Below are 24,149 nucleotides of genomic sequence, written 5' to 3'. Positions count from 1 at the left end.
TATCCACCAACTCGAGACCGAGTTTTTATAAACGGTTAAATAACGCGTGTATAACAATGCATATATTATTACTATTTATTCATAACATTATTATGTATATATATATATATATAAGTATAATATAATATATCTGAGTTCTCTTGCACATCATTAAATACGTGGTTATGAACCGTCTTCGAGTCTGATATCCGACTATAATATTATATACCCCTCTTTCGGCGTAAATGTATTATTTATTATTATATTATTGTCGAGGCCGCTGCTGTCACCGCGATAAATACATTTCCGGTAGTGTTACATTACCTATATTATTATTGTATTGTAATATTTTAATTTCATGCACATATACCTCAAATGTTGACGTCTTTATTATGATGATTTTTTCTTTTATCGTTGTTTATTACCTATCCGTTTTTGTTAAATTTCCGTTCTTGTTGACGCTGGTGCAAGATAAATACAATAAAAAAAAAATAAATAGACAACGGACTATACATATATTTAATATACTATTCATGATAATATTATGTATGATTATACTCCAGAATAAAATCGTTTAAAACACTGTAGGTCAAGTGTCCATCCCTTGGCGCCACACTAGTATGCACACTCGTACAAAATAATATAATAATACATCCTTTCTAACTTTTATTTACGTAAAACTTATTCCTCATGTACAATATAATATGATATATTTTTATACGATGAATCAAACGTACTTTATTATTACTAGAAACAACAGAATACCTATCTAAAAAAGAAAATTAATAAATAGCGTTTCGTTGTAACGAAGATCAAAAAGCATATTGGACAAATGGTGCTAATTATACCTACGAGTGTATACATTAAATGAGTAAAAAATAATAACACATGAACGCCGACATGTTTTGTACACAAATATTGTTGTCTTAAAAAACTAAATCGTTTTGACTTTCAACAAATCACGAAATACGAAAAACCATCGAGAGTGATTTTTTTTTTGTTCTATTTTTATAAAAATAAAATAAACAAACAAATAATATATAACATATACATATATGATGATATGTTGGTTTAATATTAAATCAAACGTATATAACACATTATATTTACGCTTATAAAATGGCAATCAATCAAAGTCGTATTATCTGTGTATAACGGGCATATAATATAACGTTAAACATTTAATCCAATTTTCTACGAACACAGGCGTGGGTTAATTTACCGGAAATATTGCACACGACTTGCTTTTTAGACGATATATTATTAGTTGATATTATATTTTGATGTTATGCGTATTTTTTTTTTTTTCTAACGCCTTAAATTATTTCTCACAGTTATCGTTCGGCGTCGTGCAAAATTAGTAAACGAGGTCAAGAAATTAATATTACGATTTGACTCCATCGAGATTCGACTAAAATAATTCGAACAAAACGTATATTTCATCGTTGTATGATATAATAGCTGCGATACGCCAGTTTAATATTGTTTATATTATCAGTACGCATTCTACAACGTTGGATGATATTATTGTTATTATTATGTATTGAAAATGTCTAATTTCATAGCGTTTGCCGACCGTTTCTCAAACTTATTCTACGTGTTATGAATATTCATTTCGGGAAAGTTTCGCAGACTATTAAATAGTTTAGTTGTTGAATCATCTTAATGTTAATAACATAATTTTATTTCTGTTGTTGAAGCGTTTCTAAAGTTGATCGAATTTTGGTTAAAACTCGTTCAAACAGAAAACAGTTTTTTTTATTTTTTATTATTGATACCGTATGTATGTATAGTGAATACATAATATATATATATATATATATATTTATATCTGTGTAGACGAATACAATTTTCTTTAAATGTTTTATTCATTTCTGTAATTCTGTCTCTATTTTATTACATTGTACATAACATAAAACATTGTTTTCGAACGAATATTCCGATTTATAATCAGGTACATACATCAAAACTCGTTGTAAAAAAAATATATTATTATTATTATAGTCTTACTCTGTTCAGTTTTGTTTTTTTTTTCTACGCACAGTATATAGTACGGGTACGTTAACCGTGTATTATAAATACGTTTTGTGTTTTATATCCTAGTGGTTGAACACAAGGTCTAATTAAAAATTTATTTTATGCAATACCGTGTAATCAGATCACAAATTTATTTTGCATTTCGTATATTATTTTACGGCATTTTGTCACGGGTACGTGCAATTTTATCTTGATAATTATCAAAGATAAGTAGTGTGTTTTTCTCTACCTTTGATTTGAATAAATAAGGAAAAATTAAATTACCTAAACCAAACCGCGATTACATTCGAGGTTGTTAGGAGTAAAGTGCAAGCAGCGCTAGAAAACAATACCGATTTTTTCCCTAATATTTATAAACTTTATAAATGATCGTAATTACCTTCACTATTTTGTTTCGTTACTTATTTGGAGGGTCTTAATGCCACTATAAATATTAAAATTGCTGATGATATTTGTCATTGAAATGGGAATACCCAATAACTGTCTACAAAGTATACGTACTAAAGTTACTTTAAAAATTTATATGAATTGTTGAAGATTATTTATTACGAAGGTAGTGATCACGAAAATGATTCATGTTACGAAAATTGCCGGAGCAAAGTGCAGACGTTGTTAATATATGCAATTCCAACTATTTGCACAACAAGAATTTTCAATTTTCAACTGCACATAGCACATAGGTATATAATAGTATACATTATAATACATTTAACTGTGTTTCGATATTCGGTGAATTAACATTCATTATAATTATAGCTAAAAGGTCACCACAACGTAGTTCTAGTAAACTCGTTGTATTTGAGTGTAAAACTTTAAAGCTTTGTGGTACCACTATAATATTATATAATAAACATATTTGTTACCGAAAGCAATGTTAATTTTAAATAAAAAATAACGTTATTAACCAAATAAGTAGGTTATTATCGTCCTAAAATAATAAATTGTATATTCATTAGAATACCAATTACTATAAATAGAAAAACTAACGAATATTATTTTATTTTTTTAATTTAAAACAAAATATACTACAATTATAACTTATTGGTTTGTACAAGAATAATGATTCTTAGATATCGTTACATAATTTGATAGTCTAGGGCAGAGGTTCCCAACCCGTGGTACGCGTACCACTAGTGGTACGCGGAAGGCTCGTAGGTGGTACGCGAAGAAATTTTTTTATTACTATTTGCATTCAATATTATTTAGTTTAGTTTATTTGATATTAGCTAATTTTATAAAATTATTATTTTATCAAAATAAATTTAATGTCGATAACATGGGGTTTGTAATCGTAGCAATTTAGAATTTTAGATAATCTATTCTTATCGATAAAGCGCATTCTTATAGTTTTAAGTGTTTTAACGTTTGTGTTATTTATATTATATTTTATATAATATGGTATATTGATGACCTTGTAAAAAATAAACAACAACAAATATCACATTAATTTTATTTATTTAATTTTATTATTATTTATATTTATTATTTTTTTTTATTAATTTGAAAATTGTAATTTAAAATTTAAATATTTAGATTTAACTAAAAATTATGATTTTTTTACTTTCATAAATATCAAATAATAAAAATGTAAAGAATTGAATGAATAATAAAAATATACGCTAAAAAAATTTGACTCCTAATTTAGTTTTAAAATTGAGGTGGTACGCGTATTGATTATAAAAGTGTCTGGTGGTACTCGATGATAAAAAGGTTGGGAACTCCTGGTCTAGGGCTTGCATCTGAAAAAAAAATTGTAAAAGTTATTTAAAATTAAAATCTTATACAAATTTTGAGTTGGTCGTTGTTCAGAATTTAAACGTTATTCATGTTTTATTCAGAATTAAAATTGTTTAGATATTTTATAATTTATAACTATTAAATAATTGGAAATTAATTATTGTTTTTAATGATATAATATACATAACGTTTTGCGTCATGTTTTGTTTTGTGTTATTTAATTATTTATGTTTATCGTTTCCCATTATAATTACGTTTACAAATTTCAATCGTTTTTTGTCAAATATAACGTTATTATAACGTTTGCAAGCCTTGTGCCAGACACAACGTGTATTGTTAAAACTAGTCTAGTAATCGCAACACGATTGAAAACTCTGACTCACAATAGAACTGTCAGTTTTCGCACACTCATAAATCGACAGTTTGTCTATGCCTGAGTCTTAAAATTGTAAACAAATGTTATGATCATAATTTTGAGTATTACAAATAACCCTTATCTTATTGATAACGTTGTTATTATCAATATTTTACATTTTATATTGTTATTGAAACGCGATCAGTTAAAAAAAAATCACGACAATTCTCACATTTTTAGGCGATAATAACGCGTTAATAATCGAAAAATGACGTTATATATACTCTGATGCATGACATTAAAATATTAAATAATGTTTAAATTGATTAAATGTTATAATTTATAACATTTATATATAATTTAAGCATTAAATAGAAAAAAAAATCCTACAATACTGTCGTCGTGTGTTTTAACGACGTAGTTATATTGTAAACACCGATACACGTATCTATGATAAGTAGATTTGGAACTCAACAAGTGGGTAGATAAGGTATTGCTAAGCCGACGTCAGAAAACCTGTGTAGGCACTCGCATATAGATATAGGTACTTCTTTTATTGTTATTATATATACTATGTATTTTCAGTTCAGCGAATTCGATCGCTATAATAATAAATTTTTTATACTATTTAAAGCTTCATTTCATTTTGATCTTTTTTCGTGGTCCCTTTGTTTCACCCGGTGGTGCGTTTTCTCTTGCAATCGGTCATTTGGATTCTCCTGCGCGCTGCACGGTTATCATAAATTCCTGGCGATACGCGCGCGTATACAAGTACGTTTCTCTATATATTATATTCTTCCTCCTCGTGTCTACTATGTATAGTAGAAATGTACCGAAGGAAAAAAATAAATTTATTTCGATGCACTACATAAAGGCCGTGGAGTAGGCAAGCGGAGAGAACGGCAGACTGCGCATTCGAGTGTAAAACTCTATTGTAAAATACGCAATTCCACCGTGCCTGATACATTACAGGGTACTCAGTCATCGTTTGCCGACGTTTTGAAATTCAAATTTTTTATCCTCCTAAGATTTATTTACACGCGAGTCCATTGGCTTCCCGGACGGTTACTGGATCGGTGCATGCGGCGGCAGTGGCGTATATAATACGATATATGTGCGTATATACATTTATTATTATATTATATGAATATCTATTGCAATAACGTTTCCCACACACGAAAAGGTCATATGAATGCAGCACTGACTGTCGTATTTATAGCAATGGTAGAAGCGAAAAATCTCATAACCGTTTTTGAGAAAAGGACAGATATTTATTGTAATAACTTAATAATATTATAATTTACTGTCGATAAATGGTATCTATCTATACTTTATTAATTATAGTTAGAGTAAAATATGAACCGAAATATTATTTCAAAATCCTTTTCTTAACTCTAATAGAGACATACTTGTTCATCTATGCAAATATTTTTAAACAATGTTTTATCTGTACTAATATAAATAAACATTAAGCACTTTCACTAATCCAAAACATAATGAGTAATGACGATTAGTAAATATTTTTCTATCCTTGTGACTGGACACCCGAATACATTGAGTACCCGGAACCCGAATAAACAATTCGAGCCGCGAAACGTACTTTAATATCGTCGGTGTTTGGCGGTGTAACACTTATATAGATTCGTTAACATTGAGATATAAATCAAAAGATTTGCTAGATCAATGTACAATATACGAGTATATATACTAAGTATATATTGCCACGCTAATTCTATCGAACTCATGTGGCATGTTCTTTCGCATAATATAATTATTTTATACAACAAGTATGAATAACCAATTTTACGTTATAGTGCTCTATATTATTCGGATTTTGACTATATAATTATGCCTTAAATAATAAACGGTGATTCCTTGTATCAGAATAATAAAAATGAAATGCCCATGCGACCGCCCCTGACGTCAAAGCCACACACTGTGCGCATTAAATTATACAGAGCACAACACATTATACACGTTCGGTGTATACAAATATTATATGTACCTATAGCGCATACTAGTGACAATCGATATATTAATAATATAACATAACAAACGAGTAATACTAATAAAAGTAGGTACTTAGTTCGTCGATTGTCAGCCGTCGACGGAGCAATTGATATTGTTGTCGATAAAAATTATAAAGTTTCATGAGTGCTGTTGTCACTTATTATTAATTAATCGATTTTACAATCATTCGCGATTTCCGAATATTGCTCGACATATCAAGTGGCCAATGTCGGACAACGCCAATCGATACGTAATATGTCATAATCGTGATGATAGTCGTTATCGATTACTTGTCTTATACGTTTATTATGATTTTCGTGAAACAGTCGCCATGTCTTGTTGTTGTATTATTTCCGTTTGTCTGTATGTCGAGTGCATGTGTATTTGTGTGTGTGTATGTGCGTGTGATTCGCTAACGTTGTAAATATTCAATTATTATAGCTCGACTGCTGTGTAATATACAAATCATACAATGCGTAGATTATTGTAATACGACGTCGAGCCAATGTATGCAAATGAATTAACGTGGCGAGTTTCAATCGCACACAAAATAATATAATGACGTATCACATGCATTATCATAATATTTTGTGCACAGTTATACACTTTAGTATTACAATATATTTTGTTTACCTACGAACAATGAGTGTGTGCCCCGATAGATTATAATATTATATCAAAATATATGCTATAATTTAGCGTTAAGTGTAAAGGTATTGGAACAACGGTTATAGCCAACCGTCAATGATTCTCTCTCTCTTTTTTTCCCTTTGAATATATGTATATCTGCTTCGTATATACAGCGTATATATGGCATCTATACCATATCAATTTGTGGACGGTAGACTGGAGAAGTACATATATTTACGATGGTGGTGCTCGAAAGTTATGTTTTCCTTAATTACTTTTTCTTTTCTTTAGAACTTCGCTCGATATTTTATAGTTCTACTTACATATATTATTATTATTATTATCATCTCCATCGTATAGTCGGTAGATCTATAGAAATCACGTTTCTCTTAATCTACCTATTACAGGTATACTTCGCGTGACGCGAATTATATTCGGAATAATAATAATTGTTTGATTTTTATTTTTGTACGCCACTTGACGGCTTCGAGCACTCAGGTAAATTGAATTCTGATCACATTTTATTTTCGTGTGCAACATTAATATTTTAATGAAATGCGTTTCGTATTATTCGTGTTAAAAGTATATAATGTATGGAAACCGCGTAACAGTTTTTATACGAATGCTATCGATACAAACAGACGTTTATAATATACATACGGTATTGGTTCAACATTCGATATTGCATGGAAATATTAACAAATCCGTCACAAATAATACAATTATGTTTGTATATACTATGTATAGTAAAATATACAAATGTTTTTTTTATTTTTGCTCCAATAGTCGTACGACTTTATAAATAACGAACATTGTCTTTTAAGAATACGTTTAGTTGTTTTTACGCATATCATATAATATATAATATAGTATATACATGTTTCGATATGAATATGTATTGTTCAAATACCTATTCCAACATATTGTTATAAAATGGCTGTTCCAATCATCCCATATATTTTAAAGATAGGTACGTTGATGCAATAAACCGTGGCAGGCGGTTTAATGATATTTAAAAACATTTTGTATACAATATACGATTCCAATATGCCCAGTTTGACTTGGAAATTAAATTATTGTCATGAACACATTTCTTTTTGTCTTTGTCGTCGTCTTCAGATAAATAGGAATATAAAAACTTTTATTAAAATTGAAAAAATATCAATTTACAGCACATTATTATAATAATATTATCGACAGTTACCGTTTATTGGTTGTTACAAATACGATTTTCAGATAGTGCCTTCTCCTTGCGTACCTCACTAATCACTTGTAACCATCACTCGCCCAAAACCAATAACAAACACGTAGTCATTTACCCACCTACCTAAAATATGTAGTTTGTTTGCTCGCAGTATCGATTGTAATGTGTATATACGAACTTAAGTCTGCAAAGGTATGCTCTTGTCACGAAGTTTTAACAAAATATCATACTCGGGGATGCTAAAACGACGGATGGTGATGAGGAAAATTAAGAGCGGGGGGATCAACTCAATAAGAGGAAACGCTTACGACGCTTTGGAGACTTAACCAATTGGATTATTTCGACCACTGAGCTCGGAAAGATATTTCAAAACCACGCCGTCTGGACGAACACCACTCACTTTTTGAAATAAATATTTTTCAGTGGCATATTTGTCGGATGAGCGAAAACCGTTATCCCTGGAGATTTAGATTTTCCGGACGTTTACTGTTCGTTTTATTTAATCACATTGTGTCTCCACTGCTTGAATCACTCAGTATGCAGATATTATAATATGTGCGTACATAATGACAAAAAAAAAATGTACGTTATTTATACGTATACAAAGGTTACACCGGTAGAAGGTTATACTGTACGTCTTCGATGTCTTCGATTGATAAAAAATCACTTTTTATTTATATTTTATTTGAAGTACTTTTATCATATGCTAAATATACAACGCATACACACACAAAAAGGTGTTAGGAACCCGTTATCCATGGTGAAGTTTTAATCTTGCTTAAAACATTTCAATTCACACATACACTATATATTATTGTATAAATCCTTTTTAATGGAATCACTAAAAATATCACACACACACACACACACATATATATATATATAAAATACAAATAAAAATATCACCTAACTAATACCGATGAATATAAATTTGTATCAGTACGTTTACGTTTATTCGGAATTGGGTTTATGATCGTAATGGAATTACAGTGAATAAAATATGACAACAAGAAAATCTTTTACGAATCCGATTAACACGTTTCTGAATCAATAAAATAGCATCATTAAATTATAACATAATATGTTTACATACGTTTGCTGATATATTTTAATGCACTTTGTTTTACGTTTATATAGGTGTGCACTATGCACGATCATCTTATGGTTTTAGCTAATAAATTTCTATGTGACAATCAGTGTACATTTGTAATTGCACGTTACATATGATAAAAGTTAAAGCATTTTCCTGATGTAAAAATATTACCTGTTGATGCTTGTAGTATTTTTTATATATTGTTATATTTTTCGATTTTTGTTATTTTATATTTTATATTTGTAAATGTACGAAGTGATTTTTAAGAAAGGAAGTAAATTTAAAAAAATAGTTATGTTAAGTTTTAAGAAAGACTACAAATAAAAAGATATTATAGTAAATCATAATAACCGTAACCTAACCTAACCATAATAATAACCCGAATAACCCACGTAAACTAAAATCATTGAAGTAACTCAAATAAAAGTTAACGCTCATACCTACACATAATAACTTTAAATTGTATTCCAATTTATTAAATAAACAAAATTAATTCATGCAAGCAACCAAATCATTTCGGATCAAATCTTCATGCTTACAAGTAAAGTCTTGACCAATTTGGTATTAAATTATTAAAAATTATGTTAAATTTTGAAAATAAAGTAATACATCTAATATTAATATTACTAAAAGTGTAAAAGTGTTTTATTCTTTTACAATGTATTTAAGTTATAAAAACATAGACTCAGGATATTTATAGCTTATTTTCAAACAGCGTATTCCAATATTTGCGAATACTTACATCACGTATTCAGTAAGTAATCCCATCCGTTTTTCAGCTACATGTAAATATTGTATCAGTTTCATGAGGTTGGTAAAAAAATATTTATTTAGGTCAACTATCGATGACCCTCGTGTTTTAATTTGCTAAAAAAAACCCACAGTAGTTTACTTACATACCTAAAAATACATTAAATACTAAAACATACTGATTTTTGTCTTGATTTCAATAAATAGAGAGATGAGTGCAAACGATCCTACTATGGTGAGCATATTTTTTTTCATCAAAAAAATGTCGATTGGTTTGTGCCTATGGCGAGCAGCTCCATTTTATATCATAATTAGGTTATAATATAGTCATAGTCCTCTAGCTGTCTTGGATAATAATATTATATCGCTGCAGGTGCTCCGACGTCCCGCGTGCAGTCGCAAAATATTTCGATCATTCAACTCGTATCATGTTGTGGATATATATATTTACGTATCCCGGTGCAACCCCGAATTAATGGATTGATGTTGGGAAAGGCACAACAGTACATTAATTAGATTGATGAGACTTTGTTAAGTAACGATATTTTAAAAATATACACTGATAATTAAACACTCACCGCACTGGATGTAAATATCAACATCGGCGATTGGTCTGGAGGAGGGGCTAGTGTAACACGGTGTTTTTGATTAACGTCATTTTGTCAATAATATAATACCTATTAATTGACAATTTTAAAATATTTAAAAACGGAAATAATCAAGCGTAAATGCACATGGAGTAGTTGTTGAGTTGTTTTTGTTGGATAAATAAAATGTCAGAGTTATTATAGATACCAATAATACCTACTATTTTGTTATTATAATAATATATTATGGTAAACACTCAACATAGGTGGTATTTAAACTCACTGTGGTACTTATTTACCTGCATAATTTGAATTAAAAATGTTTTTTTTTTTTGTTTGAACTATCTGACTATAATAAATTTAATGGGGATTATTATCAGGATGTTACGATTTAAATATCTGCATGCAACGTGTACTGCGAGCACAGTAAAAGGAAAATCTTATTTAACCCAACGTTTTATATTATATTATACTCCTGCAATAGCGGTCATTATATCCTTTACCCGCGTACAGCAGCAGTGGTGGGTGAACCGATAGGGTAAAAAAAAGTATTACACCCATAATATGTAAATTGAACCTTTATTTTATTTTTATTCTCAAAAATGTAAACAAAAACCAACTTTTATATTATCTTGATACAGTCAGGTATAATTTGTTCTAAAGTTCAATTATTCATGAACAAAGCCCAGTATATACGCCCAGTTCGACGACGGTATTATATACACGGTACGTCCGTTCGCGTTGTCTGTATTATTTACTTGTTATACATACGTACACGATGAAGAAATGATTGCAATAATAATAATATTGTATTATAGTAAACTAATTTTCGTTTAATCAAACCGTCCGTGTAAAAATAGTTTTATACATGGCTATTATTTGGTATCTGCAATATAATATTATAAATATAATATCGATTGTTTATCGTCGTTGCTAAATTATATGGTTTAAGTCGCGTTCAATATAATATCGTAATATTATAATTTTTTTGAATAATGTACCTTATATTTATTTTAATTTTTTTTTTGGTTTTTAGTTATATAGCAATACGAATACAACCTGCACGACTGCATGATATTCGATACTTTTTAAGCATTCAAAAATATAGTACATTATTTTAATTTCCATACAAGTTTAAAATTTTATTTTAACGATTTTACAGTAGAATAATAAGATGAAAATTTCAAAATAGATCAAAAATTATAAATAAAGTGTATTTGCAACGCAAAAGTTCACACAGTTTAATACTATAATATATTATAATTGGTCTGCAATGCGTGTATGATGGTTATGTTATGATAACAATACATTGGGGCGGTGTTATTTATAATATCGAATAATAATCGGGACTTATTGGTATGTTTTTTGCTGGCGTTTGAGAAAATTCGTCCAATAAAATTATAAACGCTCCGGAAAAAAAATTTCTGTGTAATATAACTTTAATACTATATACGGCAATTAAATCGTACTACATTCATCCTAATCGTGTTGAAACAAAGTTTGCTAAACCATACATTTTCAAAGTTTTTCATCGTCAATCCTTTCGTATATCCTCACCGCCCTCGATAGAAACCATGTAATAACTCATCGACGCGTGTGAAGACGTGTCAATGTGTATCGCTTAATTCTATACAGCCGCGTTGAATGTATATACATAATATTATATACTCTCATTTAGGTCTCGAATTTCATTATAAATATATATATATATATCGCTGACGGAATCGTATTGAAAACAGCATCAATATGTAATGCATCTAAAACGCATTAAATTAGCAACGGAATTTATCATGACACAGTCAATGCCCATGTTCGCCTCGGGTATATGAATTATGCATTTGAATTAATTCAAAATTTCCCAGGAGACTGTCTTGCTTTCCCTCGAGCAGTTTTCCCACAAGCGTGACATGCCGTACCTCTGCTACATCATTGTATTATTATTTTTTTTTTTTTTTTTTATAACTGTTTCAGGTTTTCGTAAACATAAACCAATGTTATATATTATATATTTATGATGTTAAAATTTATCTTTCTCTACTTTTTTATGAATTTGTGTTGATGCAAATTGATTGTTTTTCCAAGAATATTGTTGTAAGTGATTTCCGTGTCTTGTCGGCTTACACTAGTTTAAGAAAGGCAATAAACATAAATATGAAAAATCAATTAATTTATCATAATCGTTTTTATTTTTGAGATTATCTCTGGCAAACTTACAAAAGATAAAAATTGAAAAATAAGAGAAAATCATACGCACGCCCAAATGTGCATGTATACGAGTATACATTATAAGTATGTGTGTGTATATTTTTTTGGCTGTAGTTGATTTTTCATCGTTGTATCCTCGGTGGAGTTTGAGTTTTTGACTTAAAGAACCCCCTGAAGTTTTACGACCACATAAATCTTTGGAAATTATATAGTGGCCCGTAGCGGGGACTGTAGAAAAAAAATAACGTTTATTTCCTAAAACAAAATATAAATATAATATGCATATTGGCGAAGATGAAAGAGTGAGACAGTGAAAATCCCTCGCGATGGAATATGATTATATACACTATAACATTAGCGGAGATTTCTCAGAGTGGGTGTGTATAATCTATATATATATATAATTTATATAATGAATCAGATCGGTAGTAGAAAGAAGAGAAGAAAGAGGCAAAAAACACTGACGGCCCCCAGCCCCAACAACTTAAAAACTTAAAGAAGAAGCATCAGAATAATACTTGCCAAATGTGCCGAGAAAGTTTGTTAGAGCATTTCCATTCGTGTGGATAATTCGCCGGAGGAAACCGCTATTACGCACGGACAATTTACTAATTGGTTGCGTGTCCGAGTACATTTTGTTAAATGTAAATAAAACTTTTATTGTCGATTCGCTCGTCGTCGGGACAATATCTCAGTGCGTCACCACTGCAGTATTCGTCTCTATACACTGTAGGTCGACTGTGTAATATAATTATTGTATGCCAAATGCATATTACCTACGTAAATATATAAAGTATATGTACGTGGTCGCCACAATTAGTGGATTCGATTTCAGTTCATTGCCCATCACTAAATCACTAATGCCACTACATCAGTGGTATAAGAAAATTACATAATCATTTAAAAATTTTTTAATAACATAAAAAACTATTCATTATCATTGTATTTTTATTATTATTAAAAAAAAAAATCATTATCTATTTTAATAATTTAAATGTATGAACAGAAAAAATAAATATTTAATCTACTATAGATATCTAAACGCGTCTAAAGGCTTTTTTATTTTAAATTCTAATTATTTAATTTAAAATTGAAATTTTTGTTTTGTTTACGTTTATTAACAAAATAACAATACTTATTTTATTTATATAAACGCCATAATTAACTCAAGTACATTAAAAATATAAATATGATATAATTATAATTGCAGTCTTATACAACTAAATTTTCAAAAATAATAATCATATTTCATAACTAGATTCAAAACTAAATACTTTTTTTATAAAAAATACATACTTTGCAATAAGTCGATTGATAATAAATAAATGTGTTTATTATTATTTGTATTATATTATTTAAAATCTAGCGAAATCATTTATAATTGGCAAAGTATAGAGTTAATTTTTTTATTTTGAGTTGAGTTATTTTTTATGTGAAAGATTTAAAATTTATTAATCATAAGATTTTGAATATGCAGCTTCCTTAGAAATATGCCATGAGCATAATAATTGACATCCAACCATCACACGTCATATAAATGCATTGTTTTCTTGCCGTGCATATATATTGCACACACCCGTTCCCAAGAGGCGATGACGGTCGAATTACCTTTCATCGTGAACACAACAGTATACTAACATATATATCACATATAATATATACCTGCATATGTGGAGCTCAACGGAGACTCCACTAACTTTGAAATTATTCTTCATTACGTCTTTCCAAAGGTTTTGCAATTAATTTTCTTGACCAATGAGACGAGGTGATAGTACATTTTTTCTATAAAATAGGCAACACCGTATCAATCCGGTGCGCAAACAATATTATTATAAATTTTTATATATCGTTAGTGTTTTGAAAATATATATAATTCTCTACACCAACTAATAATTTAAACTTTTTAGATAAAAACGCAATATTATACTACGCGCATATCCATCATCACTTACTATCTCTTCGTTTTACAGTAAATCCAACCATGTTATAACATTATATACGCCATGTACAGTAGTTATGAAATTATAATATTATGAGGCGTAAATACCATAATTTTCATATTGTATTATTAACAGTTGCTTTATACGGTTCTATAGCATCATAAAATATAAGATACCAATCAGAACTTTAGGAACGGCAATAATATTATACGCACTACAATATTATTATTACTTTATAAAATATAGTTTTTAATCGATTATTTTTTTTTTCAAAAGTTTATGGTTCTAAATCAAAAGACGTCGTCGTCGGTTGAAAAAAACGAAACATTTTCCCGTGGTGTCATTGATTGACGTTTGCTAAGTCGAAATTGTTTTTCTCCAAACTATGTTTGACTTGGAAACAGTATCGAAATGAGAATTCTCACCGACAACTGCGCCAACGTGAATTATATACATACTATGTATATTGTATATGTACATGTGTCCGTCTATTGTCTAGCAAGTTTTGACGTTATTGTCAACACCCGCATATGCTCGAATATGGGGTAGATTTCTTAGGTACTCAAATTATGTGGGGTCTGAGCTGTGCGTTCGAATGAAGTTTAACACCACAAAGTGAAGTGGCGCGCGGGGATGAAGGGGTTAAAGTTATCTTTAGAACAATAAAGCTGTCATACACGTGCACACACAATAATAATACTATATGAGTTATAAACTAACACGTATTTCAACTTCATCTTTTTTCGACCACGCTGCTTATAATACATGTATAACAATTATAGACAACATGCATAATATAAAGTGACTCGATAAACGGTAAGGAATAATTACTATGAATGTCATTGTGACTTCCTGACATGAACCATTTACAGTTTGCACCTATCTATTATTTTATTATTTTACTAAGATAATAATTCACTTATACTACCAAACAGCAATAAAAGCCACCAATGAAATGTCTTTTTCGTTTTAATAAATAACCCTGTCGAACACATTGATTGTGATTTTAAAATACTAATTTTTCCGTTTCGTTTCAGCTAACACAAAACCACTGACGTTCGACGAAGTATATAATCAGTCGAGCCCAACCAACTGCACTGTGTACTGTGGTGGACTGACCAGCGGACTCACAGACGAACTGGTGCAGAAGACGTTCGCTCCATTCGGTAACATCCAAGAGATACGGGTGTTCAAAGACAAGGGTTACGCATTCGTCCGGTAAGTCGAAAACATCTAATTTCGTACAAATAATTTTAGTAAAATATAATAGGCATTGTAAACAATATATGTAGTGGGATACGTTTATAAAAATAAATACACCGCACCAATCTGAGTGAGTCACTCAAAATCTTTCTAAACTAATCTATAGATTTGAAAATCCCAAAAATAAATTTGCAATTTTTTTCCATACTATTTTAAATATAATACAAGGTAGATAGGCAGATTTCATGGATTTACGATGTACATCTAAATTATAAATAAACACTTAACAAAATAAATATCGAAATTCTCAATTTTTCTACCACCAGAGTTTGTTGAATCAAAACTTGAAACACAGAGATAGATCTCTACAGTATCTATCTGAGCAGTTAAAAAAATAATTAAATTAAGTAAAAAAAAACACAAAGTTCTTTGGCAGATAATTAGATTTCAATCAAATCTGAATGGTTGGTCGCTTCGTTTTCATTAGTATTACGATTTAATTATTCAAACGTTCGTGGGTAGAATATTGCGCATGTGTATTTGTACACGCATGTGCACCGGGTGGAAAACACGACGACAGATATCCTAATGTACTGACTACCTTTAACAAATCCACCATATCCTCCGACTCCATCATCATTCGACCACTACCACGAACGATAGCGGTTCTCGTCGTTTCTGAAATGTAATGAACAACACTAATAATATATATATATATATATGTGTGTATGTGTGTTTGTGTGTTTCACAGCCTTTCAAAGGTGGGTAGGCGGTTCTTTAGTAGTTTGGACCATATTCACAATATTACTGACAAATCATTAACCCGTACGCTCGGCATCATTCCAACCTAGTGTACATAAATTAACAGCATTTCCCGCCCAAGAGCCCGTCATTCCCAGCGTCGCTATATAGTATATATATATATAATATATGAATAAATGTGTGTATGCGTGTAAGTGTGCCACATATAGTCTCAGTACGTAAACCTACACTTGCAAAGACCGACGTAAAATATCCACGTGTACACCAATTTTGCTTCGAAATGATTTCACATTATCGTAATAATATATAATATGATATAATAATATGTGTACTGACGTTATAGCCGTCACGTGCAATATACAATTTTAAAATTCAAAATCATACAATCAAAATGTATAAATTGTTCATTTTTTTTATTTTTATTTTTTCACGAATTATTACTAATCATAGTATTCCAGTATACTATAGTTCAGGAGAGTTTACTAATTTGGTGATATTTCATTACAAAATATTTTATACATACCTAACTACGTTAAGTAACTTTAAAATATAATTTAATACACGCAACGTTGTTATGCTATCATTATATTATATAGTCCTGTTTCTGTATTTCTTATTTGCATTCGCGTACAAACAATAAATTTAATCCTGAAAGTTAACGGTAATACGCGAGATAATATTGATTTTTTACGACGACTTTTTAGTTATTTCCATTTCTCGTGAAATTTATGAGATAATTTGTATGTTTACAATTATGATAAGCCTTTAACGTTATACCGTTATTTAGCTTTGATAATATTAACATAAGTACTTGTACACATTAAATATTATATTTACATAATATTCATACATATATATGTATATATGTATATTGTATATATATATAACACGTATATCACTAAAGTATAACTATTTCTTTATTTTTTTTGTATATAATTAAATATTGAGATAACATTTGTTTTTTGACCGTATATTTTTTTTTCTGGCTATATACTCTTTAGAATATTAATAATGATATCATGATATTTACATACAAAAGTTCTAAACTCATTAATTTAATTGATCATTAAGATCAAAATTTAAAATTTCTAAATTCGTTTACTGTACCTATAGCGTATGTAATATTTATTTATGCGTATATACTATATATAATAGTTACATTGCTATTATACAAACTTAAACACACTTATTTGAAAAGATAATTTTTCCGCGTGTAATCCGATTATCCATTAATAAATGTATTGATCAAGTTAAATTCCTATCAAGTACTAAAACAAAACTGTTGTGTATCACTCGTTTTACTCTTTTAGCTATAGATATACAATACTATTTATTATATTTAGCAGATATATATATTATATAATATGTTCACCGAAAAACTAGATTCATCTAATACTGAACAATTCCTATGGGATGATCCGCGATTCCCTTCGATTTCCTCCTCAACACGTATATATATGCTCAGAAACGGTAACTTCATAAAACCATATTTTTAAACCCTGTCGCCCACCCGTTTGAATTACTTATGACATCGGGAAAAACTGAATTAGAATTTTATAGCAACCCGCTCATACGCGTATTTAATGCGAAAAGTTGTATGTGTTGTCTTATATGATATTCAACTCATGGAATCGGCTAGTAGTAAATCGTTTGGCTCCCCTCAAATCATTACTCGGGGCATGAAATTTCAGAGGTACATACAAAGAATAATAATAATAATAAAATAAAAAATACGTCCACGCTAGCGTAATGTACGTCGTTGTCATTTCTATGATTCTATTCTATATTATACTATGCATATTATTAGAATATATATGTAATATGTATATTGTATACATCGACTAAAATAAAAAATAGACATACTAATTTCATTGAAAATTGTCGAGGGACGACCGGGTTTTTATTTCTACAATGTCTTAACATCGTGAATCGAAATGTTTGTTTTCTCTCGTCAGCCCCGCCAAAGTTCCGGCCCGCTGGCTACTAGGGAGCTTAAAATATTCATTCGCTCCAAGACTTCGGCATCAGTGGATACATGCTGAGCTAATAAAGTAAAGTTCGTTATCTTATTTGCAGTAGTAGTATACAGCTAGATCAGACTGTGTTTACAAGTTGGAATATATATATATTATATACATGTATTATTACATACACACCAACTAGTATATATAATACATGAGCGTACATCTGAAACAACCTAATACCTTTGACGGTGGTAGTAAAGCGTCGTCAGGGGTAGCAGGTAGAAGAGATAGGTGGAGAGAAAGATTGTGTCGGACGCTTTCCTGCACTTCCCCATAGACTGCTATTTGGAACGAATAGCGGCAGCCTCTCTCCTGGCCAATTGTAAACGGATTAAGAATGCATCCCCGACAACTCAACTACATACACGCAAACACGCGCTCGTGTATTTTGTCAGATGTGTGTACATCTATTATTAAACATATACCTTGTTTTCGGGCAATCATTTTTGAGCAACCATGTTAGGGGCCAGGACCTGCAGATCGTTTGTACTCAATATTTAAGCGACCCGGTCGGATTAAAAATGTATATCCGACATATGAGTGGTTCTGTAGAAGTTTTTAACTAAAACCACTTCCGTTTTATCCTGTTGCAGATTCGCTACAAAGGAATCAGCCACACACGCTATAGTGGCCGTCCACAATTCGGACATCAACGGGCAACCGGTCAAGTGTTCGTGGGGAAAAGAATCCGGTGAACCGATCGTGTCACAAAACGCGTCTCAAGTGTGCTCGTCGCAGGTAAATTACGCCCTACCACTAAGAGTTCGTTATTACATCCAAAATTTTTAGGAAACTTGACTTGATTCAACAGCTGACTAACCCCCATCCCCCTTTTTTAACGTTTCAGGCCGCGCTCAGCAGCACACAGTTTCCGTACACTGCTGCGGCGTATGGACAGCAACTCGGTTACTGGTATCCACAGAGCTATCCGGCCACACAGCTGCAAGGACAGTTCCTGCAGGGCGTCCAAGGTTACACATATGGACAGTTCGGCTATCAACAAGGGTATCTTGGGTAAGTCGACAACGAAGATAACTATAAATTTTAGCACTAAATAGATATATATTATTATCTACGTATTAAGTCTTGTAAGTTGTGTGCAATAAAATTATTATTTTTAACTATGTAAATTAATTTAGCATCATAGAAAATTGTTTATTATACAACAGCTATAGGTATAAATATCGCTATATGAAGCTGTTTTATTTTCGTAGTACGACACTAATTATTGTGGTTAATTTTCGTGTAATTGTAGGTACGTGTACAATATTCGTATATATATTATACTAAGTTATTATTAATAACTTTAGAAATTCCATGTATTTGAATTGATCGAAAATAGTTTTTTTTCTACTGCAATTTTATTGAAAAACAATTAGATAACTTTGAATGACAAAATTACTTGTTTTTTTTTTTTTTTTTTTATATGATAAATTTGAAAATTACATTTGTACGTATAATTTAAAAGATGGAATAAAAACATTTTTAAATCCAATCAGATTAACTATTCAAAGATGTGTAGTATGTTCTGATTGAATTCGAATTATTTTTCGTTAAAAAATAATATAATTATTATTTATTATTTTCTAAATAAGATTAAAATAAATGTAAAATAGGAGATATTCCAAGATAGTGTTTCCCAAATTTACACTAGGTAAATACATTTTCATTAAATTTAAAACTGTGTTTTCCATAGTTGGATAAACACGTTGAATGGTATTTCACTCGTTTTAATTAAAGTCACACGGTGTTATATTTTATTTCTTCTATTCAGTTTAAATCAATTACTTGAACAGCACTTTGACGTAATACAATTAATATCAGTAAAAAATGTCTTACAAAAATATTCTCTCTTTCTCTTCCATAAACATATTATATAATACAAGGTAAAAATATTGAAACTAAATAATTATTGACATTCGGAAAAAAATAAATATATTCAAAACTTGAAAAAATAATGTAGAATGAAATATTTTACAATAAATTATTTAATCGTAATGAATTGTTTATTTGTCGCTGTGTTCAGCATAAAAAATTAATTATATCTTAATTTCTACGCTTCTAAGATTAATTTGTTGTGACTAGTGTTCTGAAATGGAAAGATTATATAAAGTTGCAAATAAACTATTAAATACCAGGGCAATAGACACTATCAGTATTTCATATCTACACATCATCATTTATAAATACTCTTTAATGTAATATTAGATATGATTCATACATACTCATCGATCATCATCAACAAATATCAGCGTTAAAATTTAAATAACTATTCTATTAAATGATAAATCCTTTTTTTAAATTCTTACATTCTCATTTTGAAACAATAACATTTGATTTTAATTATTAAAAGCATGGAATACAATATATTTATATGTTTATATTGCTATAGAGTTTTAAGCAATAAATACAAAAATTTTAATGAGAATCAATTAAGTCCTCGTTAAATTTTTAGAACGTTTTTTGAAACAGTAGTTTCGAATATATGGCTGGTTGAAGGATCAAAATCTCGCTTCACTCCAAACTGATTTTATAGAATTATATTTTTGACATGACTTTTGTCTATACATGACAATTTGAATTTTTTACTTATCAAACCCCTCCTCGGTTTCCCCTATGAAATTAGTTCTTCATGCTAAGTATACAAAGAGCTGTATATTTGATTATAATGCGATACTTAGATACTATAAGAACAATATTGGTTATTTGTGCGTAATCTGGAATTGTCAGAGAAAACAAAAACACATTAATAGTGTAACACCAGTGAAATTGTTTTTTTTTTTTTTTCATAACCTAACCTTGCGCTTTTTCTATTTCCTTGTGAATAATTACCATCAAAACTACAACTACTAAAACTTAACATGTTTCGACAGGAGAAATCAAACAATACTCGTTTTATATATGTTTTTAATATTTATAATTTGCATCACATGTAGTTTAATCATGTATCATGATGTTGAAAAACACCACGTAATTCTACTATCATTCGTAATCATTTTAGTGACTTTATATATAATAATAATATTTGGAACATGGTTAAATATTAATCAAAATTTTTTCGCTATCAATATCAAAAATTTTTTGCATTTTCGCCTTTCGTTTTCGTAGCCGGATGGGAATGCAAGCATTGCCGACGGGAGCGACAACTGCGTGGACTCAACCAGGAGCTCTGCAACCAGGCCAGCAGATCGCATCTGCCGTAGCAGCACAACAGTCGGCACCGGCACCAGCCCCGCCGCCTGCTGCCGCCGCCATGATACCGGCTTATCCGACGCTCCACCAGTTTCAGGTAAAACAACACCCCGCACCGGTGCAGGCGTCCGCGTGGCCCATGTATGATCACCTCCACCACCACCATCACCACCTCCACCACCAACACCATGGTGGTTACGAGGCCAATGAGCTATCCATACTGAAAATGGCCACCTCGTGATCAGCCTCCACAGCTGCAGCCTCCACCACCGCCGCCGCCATCGCCACAACATCCACAGCCTTCAGAGCCAACCGATTTGACGGCGCTTATCGTCTGAAATTATATTAAGTGTCCTAAACCCCTAACGAATAGTGTATCATTTTTCAGCTCATGCATAGTTTTTGTATCGATTTTTTCGAAAACTTAACACGTTAATATCGATACAACGACGCGCAAATTTTTATCTCCCTCCTCCACATGTTACGATGATAAAAATCACTCGTAAGATTCTCACCCGCACACCTATCACGCGCTTTCGTTATTATAATTAGTTTTTTTTTTTTTTTTTTTTTTTTTTTAAATTATTATTATTATCATCATTATTATTATTTATGCTATTATTATAAATAATATACCGGTAGATTGTGAACTCAATCTACTCGTCCGGTATTTAATAAGATTATGATTTGTATTATTAATTATGATTATTGTCTATCATGTTTTTTTTTTTCGAATCTATCGAATTCGATATGCACATAGTTTTGATGAAACATATATAGCTAATTTTGTAGACGAGAATGCTCTTGACGTTATTATTATTATTATTATTATTTACAATTTTAGTAGAATTTTTTTTTTATAATTTTATATATTTTAATTGTTTTTATACTGCTACAAGACGAATATTCGGCAAGCTCCGCGTATCCCGTTCGGATTAACTGTAATGTGAACGCATTTGAGTGTGTTTAGGTTCGCACAGGAAATAGATTCATGTCACCTCCACTCCTCCCACTACACCAAAAAAACCGCACTACCGTTGTGTTTATTGTGCTTGTGAAATATTTTGTCGACGAACTTAACTTCGACATCTTCTCTTACCTAATACTTACTTGTTATAATATTACATTGCCGACTACAACGATTGCAATAGTATTGTGTTTTCGTTGCTATTGGTTACTATCTTAAGCAACGACAAATTATCTCTTTGTGATATTTACCTAACCTTTGACAAATGAAATATTCATCACTCGGATCGCAGAATTGATAATTTTTATTTATTTTTTTCAAATCTAAAAACACACAAATGTATTGAATACTCGTCACTGATGCATTGCAGTCGTTCGGTCGCCGTTTAATTGAGTATACAATACAATTTATTGCTTCACCCAAGAAATACGTCCAAAAGTCACGTGTTTTGTACAAGTTCCTCGCACAAAAAAAAAACACATACACAGTCTACACATGGAAAATAAAAATAACTAACACACATATTGATTATTTTCACGTACAATGTAATACTATATAAGGGCACTGATGTGGTTTGCAGATAGCCGACGAAGAGTGGCTTACGCCGAGCCTGCTGGTCTGAGGACGACTGAATTCTGGAGCCCAAAAACGCGATACGATAATTCTTCCAAACTCCGCCTTCTGCTACACACATAGTCAAGCCAATCAAATTTACAAAACCCCAAAAGCCCTGCCGGTGTACCGAACGAATTGTAAATAAATCATTTGGGGCGCAAAAAAAAAATAATAATTAATATTATATATTATGTATATATATTATATTATACAAGCCGGTATATTAATGTATTATTATTCGTTTGTACGGTGTCGAATCCCCCGATGGGTCGTATTCGGTTATAAAAACAATAGATCACTAATCAAATAAAAAAACGTAACATATCATCGACACAAGTGATGAAGAATTGTGATAAAAAAAAAAAAAAAAAAAAATAATAAAATCGATAATTTAACCATAAAAATGAAAAAAAAATATTTAGTCATAAAAAATTTAGTAGATGAGTTAACAATGGATGATATACATAATTGTGCTTATATGCTCAAAAACAAAAATAATAATTAAAAATAACTAATAATGATTTAATTATATATTATAAAATACAATACTGATAATGAAATTATTTAAAAGTGTAGGACATCGATTGCCAAACGATTTTTTTTATACATTGGAAAAAATTTGATATATTTTGTTCAGCACATTTCTGTTGGTGTTTTTATTTATTATTTTTCTTTTCACTTTACCTGTTTGAATAATGTAAATGAAGCATTTTGTATGATACATGGCTCCAGAGAACTAAAATGTTAATAAATATGTATACAATCGAATGTTATATATATTTAAACATACATATTTTACACTCACATACGCACGCCGGAAACACACGAATGCCACACGTGTGCATCTGCGTGTCTATGT

The 24,149-nt window shown here is 30.3% G+C and overlaps 1 protein-coding gene across 3 annotated transcripts in view; it reads left to right on the top strand.

Moving 5' to 3' along the window:
- The window catches only part of LOC112595795 (nucleolysin TIAR-like), a 331,751-nt gene extending 308,086 nt beyond the window's left edge, over window positions 1-23,665 (top strand). For 2 of the 3 annotated variants that reach the window (XM_025341135.1, XM_025341137.1), the window contains 4 exons: window positions 15,565-15,745; window positions 19,110-19,254; window positions 19,364-19,530; window positions 21,625-23,665. In XM_025341135.1, the coding sequence (XP_025196920.1) occupies window positions 15,565-15,745; window positions 19,110-19,254; window positions 19,364-19,530; window positions 21,625-21,949 (818 nt within the window). In that variant the 3' untranslated portion in view covers window positions 21,950-23,665. The remainder of the gene's footprint in view (window positions 1-15,564; window positions 15,746-19,109; window positions 19,255-19,363; window positions 19,531-21,624) is intronic. The other variant, XM_025341136.1, reaches the window with a different exon arrangement.
- The last annotated feature ends 484 nt before the right edge of the window (window positions 23,666-24,149 follow it).

The sequence above is a fragment of the Melanaphis sacchari genome, unplaced genomic scaffold (assembly GCF_002803265.2).
Source record: "Melanaphis sacchari strain LSU unplaced genomic scaffold, SCAv2.0 Contig2_pilon_pilon, whole genome shotgun sequence".
NCBI lineage: Eukaryota > Metazoa > Arthropoda > Insecta > Hemiptera > Aphididae > Melanaphis > Melanaphis sacchari.
Note: the sequence above shows the minus strand (reverse complement) of the source record. Positions and strands in the feature narration are given on the sequence as shown.